Here is a 4,764-nt window from a genome sequence, read left to right on the forward strand (position 1 = left end):
ATCAACCACAACCGTTTCAATTGGCACACAACAAATAAATAAATGCTTATATTCGAATTAGTTTGTTATAAAAAAATATTTGAAAAAAGAACCGCATAAAATTATAATAACATTGCTAACGACATATTTGGCGATCTGTAGGTCGAGGCACGGTCACCATGGAAATGTTGTTTGAAACGCCTTCTTCACAAAAATTAATTCTTTAATGCATAAAATCGAATGGGATGGGGAAACACTGTGACACAAAACGGTACAACAACACGTCACAGCAGACCATGTGTGTTGTGAATGAACGGAGAAGATTTAAACCAGAAAGACAAATTGACAGACATACAGCCAAAATAACTGACGGACTGATGAACAACTAGTCACACCAATGCACAAAGAAGATGGGTTAAACCATTGACATTTCAGGCGGCGCTCTTGAATGCAAAAACTAAAACAGCATCGCCGCACACAACGTTCATAGCACTGGAATAATTTTGCGTTTACTTTCTGATGTTGGCGTCGCTGCTGACTTCGATCTTTGTTGCTGTGGTGGAATGCCATTCCCCAAACAAAAATATGAAGCCGGTAAATATTAACTGATTCATCATAGCCTCACATACATACCTACAAACGTACAGTGATAAGCAGGCTAAGCTAAGATTTGAGCCAACATCATCATCATCAACATTATTGTGTGCAGCTGCAGAGTTGTTGGCTCTGGCAGCATATTGTGTGCGCATGCGCATGGGCCAATGTTGGTGGAGTGGTGGCGTTATGAAGTGCGTATAAAAGAAGAATATTTGCACGTTGTCAAACATAGTCCACAGTACACTTGAAACGTGAACATCACAACACTACTCCCGAAAAATTAAACAAAAAAACAACAAAATGTTCAAATTCGTGTTGATTTCTTGCCTTTTGGTTGCCGCCATTGCCATGCCAATTGTGAGTGAAAATTAAACAAATAAAACAAAATAATATAAATGACGAGAAATTAAAAAAAAGAGAAAGACATTTAAAGTGTTCCCTTTTTTCCAAAATTGGGAAATTGTGCCGGAGACACCCTGGAATTTTAATGAAATTTCAACAAATACGAAAGCCTATTTTAAATGTGTGAAGTGATAACGGTCATTAAAAAAAATAGTACATAATTGGAAGCCGATGTAGTCAATTCAAAATCAATTTAAAGTGTAATGGCTAATTATTGTTCGAAGGCCAGTTGAAAGTATATTGATCCACTTTGCTGCTGCAAGTGTATTGAATTTCGTGTTGTGAATTGACCATTAGGGTTCATTGCGCAGCATTACCTTAAGTAGAGCAAGCACCAATTGTACAAACCGTTGATTGCTGGGGTGCATTTAATGAAGTTTTTGGATTTGCATAAGCGAAAGTCAAGTGAAGGGAAAAACTTTGTGAATGCAATGTTTTCAAATTTCATACTTTGGTTTCCCTATTTCCCAATATCATGAACTTGTGCATACATTTTGATTTAATTCTCCGAAATCGAGCCGAACTCTAAGGTTCAATTACATACATTGATCTTGAGATTTTCTTCTAATCCTATCCAAAAATCAGTCAACAAAAACTGCTCCATGAATCAGGATTGAGAAATATTTTCAAAGTTTAGCAAACAAAAAAAAAAAAAAAAATATCCAAATATCCCGCCTTTTCGCTTTACACGCAATTGCAATAAATTTTATAAACATTAACTTGAGCAGAAAAAGCATCAATTAGCGATTTAAAAAGCTTCTAAGGTAGCATATAGATTTATATCTAATACAAACTGGCACTCTTTGAATTTCAGACTATTTTTTCCCGAAAGGGATCGCTGTTTAAAGCCCTGTTAGCGTTATCAATTCGTCCAAATTTGAAGATATTTGTTTTAAGCCCTACTTCAGGATATTAAAACTCTCATCGAATGCTTACAAAGTGTTCTGTTACCAATACCTTTCCAATTCCGATAGAGACAACTGCCACATCCTATAGGTAGATTCAAAGAATCAGGTCTTCGACGAATCAACTTTTATTGGGTTAGTGTTCGCTCCAAGTTTTAAGATTCACCTCCTGGAAGTAGATTCAGCGATTCGACGGAATTTTCTTGAAACAATTCTTCGTTGAATCTATTCTATTCTATCTCCTTTCTAAAGGTTGAATGATAACTTGTCACTTAGCTACTTCGGAACATCAAGACTTTTATCGCATGCCGGGCTAGTGTTCTGTTGCCAATTGGCGTGAAGAAGAATGCCATATCTTTATCATCGCATGACAGGCAAGTGTCCTATGGTCAATACTTTCACTTAAGCAAAGTGATATGAGATCTATTGAAGTTCAAATTCAAAATCGGAACACTTTGTAGTATAACAGGTGATTAATATTAGTGCTTCTCACACTTTCTTTCCTCCAAGTTGAATGATGACTTCTTAAGACCAAGTGATATGCGCTAAAACTGATCCTTATTGAAAGAGAATTAAAATTCTTGTTGTGTCAATGTAGTTCTGGCATACCCTAAAGCTTTGTGCTGAAAAGTGAAGCGTGATTCCCATAATTATATATATATAATTCACGAATTTGAATTCACTGTGCCCTTGTATTAAAATTATGAAAGCAAATTGACTGGTGATCTACTGAAACCAAAATCAGAACAATTAAAACAAAATGTCGTATTAATTTATAATTAGTTTCCTATTTCAAGCTTATGGCGAACCCAGTTTTAAATTTGATTAGTTTTCATAATTTTTCTTTCGAATTCCAATTTGTCTCTTACAAATCTATAGCCAAATGTCAAATGGTCTGAGAGGTAAAACCAGTTTATTTCAGTTGCTAAGCGGAACATGCACTTTTACCGGTCTCAGTGGAAAATAACTGAAATACATAAGAATTTTTTTAATTATCAAATTCTAAATATTCTCAAGCCACTTTAATCCATCTTCCCCACCCCACTTTTTTAACTACAAAAAAAACCTACTTATCCCGTTCTGGGTCTTGTCACATATTCTCAATTGACAAAAATCCCATTAACTTAATTCTTTTGAAATCGAAAAAATTCGCCTTAAAAATTCTTGGCAAATAAACCTGACTGACATACACGATGATCGATGAATATGCGCATGCGCAACATAGTATTCATTGGAGACGTGTGGTAAAGATCAAAACAAAACAACAACAAAATACTAGACGTGTTAAAAGAATTTGTTGCGGTTGTTGGTAATTTATTCAAACACCCATTCATTGGAATTTTATTGGGCAGTCAAGATAATTATTTTTTGTTTGTTTAAATAACATGACAGTAGCAACAGCGAAAATAACAACAATAACATTTTCAAATAGCGATTGATGCCAATCGCTTGAGATCGGATTACCTACACTTGACGGATTATGAAGATGAAATAATAACGAAACCTATTCACAGTACTTCTGGTTTTTTCTACACTTAAAAAAGGCGTAAATATGTAAATAAATAATTTGATCTTTTTTGGATAACAAATTAGTTACAAGTTGCTGAAGGTCGACAGCCTCTACAACAGTTTTTTTGTATAGAAATACGCCCATGTTTATCATCTACAAGAATGATGAGTTTAAATTGCACTCCATTGCCACGATTGAAAAAATAAATGAGAATAAGTTACAAAACACAGATAAATTATAACTCGACAAACTTCTTTTAAGTTACTTTCGAATATACCATTTTCTCACACTTAATTTACTCATAATTCCCCTTTACTTGTTTTCATCTACCCAGGAACAAGACGAAGACAAGGCTGAATTGGAACGCATTCAAAACGAATCTGCCCAATATTCTTTCAATTCCCACATCGATGATCAAATCAATGACGGTACCATTGCCCGTGAAGAAACCCGTGATGGCACTAAGGTCACCGGCATGTACTCCTACAGTGATGGTTTCGTTATGCGTACCGTCCATTATGAAGCCGATGAAAACGGATACCGTGTAGTCAAGGAAGAAACCCAAGATATTGGTGATGGTCCTCAATTCAATGCCGATGGTCAAGCTGATGTTCAAGGTTCATTGATTGGCCGCTACTCCATCAAATTGGATGAATCTGAACAAGAAAAACATTATAAGGAAGTCCATGCTTAAGTTGTAAAGTCAACAACCACCAACGCCAACCAACAACTCTACAAAGAACTCAACATGAAAACGAAGAAATATTTCTAACATTTAGAAATAGTGAGACTGATTTCAGAACCCACACACATGAAGAGTCGTCTATTAAGGAACACAAATTGAAATGAATCCAAAACATTTCTCCCTTCCACATATTTTTGTTGTAATTGTTTATTAATTGTAGTGTCCTTTAACTTTAAATATGTATGTAAAATAAATTGTACGTTTTAAGTGTAAATAATTGACAAGTGTTTTCATTTGAGAGTGGGAATTATTGGGTGCTATGTACAATCCGAAGACATGATTGTCAAGAATAAATCTCTTAAAATATAAAACAGCATAGCATACATAAAATCCTCCATTCTGGAATGTCCTATCTTCAAGGGAAACATAGCTGAGTGACACAGGATGGGCTTGGATTCGGATAGTGGGAGCACAACGGATTTCCGGCGAGCCTACAAAAAAAGTAAATAAAAAACAAGTAAAAAGCCGATAAGTTCGACCAGGTCGAACATTTTATACCCTCCACCATAAAATATTCTTAATCAAAACGGAATAAGTAGTTTCCTTGTCTGTCCACAATTTTAGGTGCAAAAATTGCTCGACCACAGATAATCCAAATACTTAAATTATCTAATCTAATTTAAACA

General features: G+C 35.1%; 1 protein-coding gene across 1 annotated transcript; it reads left to right on the forward strand.

Moving 5' to 3' along the window:
• The first annotated feature begins 800 nt into the window (after positions 1-800).
• On the forward strand, positions 801-4,352 carry Cpr51A (Cuticular protein 51A). Its single transcript, XM_073977335.1, has 2 exons — positions 801-933; positions 3,728-4,352. The coding sequence occupies exons 1-2, from the start codon at positions 877-879 to the stop codon at positions 4,085-4,087; spliced, it is 417 nt and encodes a 138-aa protein (XP_073833436.1). The 5' UTR covers positions 801-876; the 3' UTR covers positions 4,088-4,352.
• Positions 4,353-4,764: the final 412 nt, after the last annotated feature.

This window comes from Musca autumnalis, unplaced genomic scaffold, assembly GCF_047663935.1.
Source record: "Musca autumnalis isolate F117 unplaced genomic scaffold, ASM4766393v1 scaffold_3, whole genome shotgun sequence".
NCBI lineage: Eukaryota > Metazoa > Arthropoda > Insecta > Diptera > Muscidae > Musca > Musca autumnalis.

Bases quoted from the DNA above. Each gene is read 5' to 3' on its own strand.
- Cpr51A (XM_073977335.1), top strand. From the start codon at position 877: ATGTTCAAATTCGTGTTGATTTCTTGCCTTTTGGTTGCCGCCATTGCC. The intron at 934-3,727 runs GTGAGTGAAAAT...TCATCTACCCAG, and splicing joins CCGCCATTGCCATGCCAATT to GAACAAGACGAAGACAAGGC.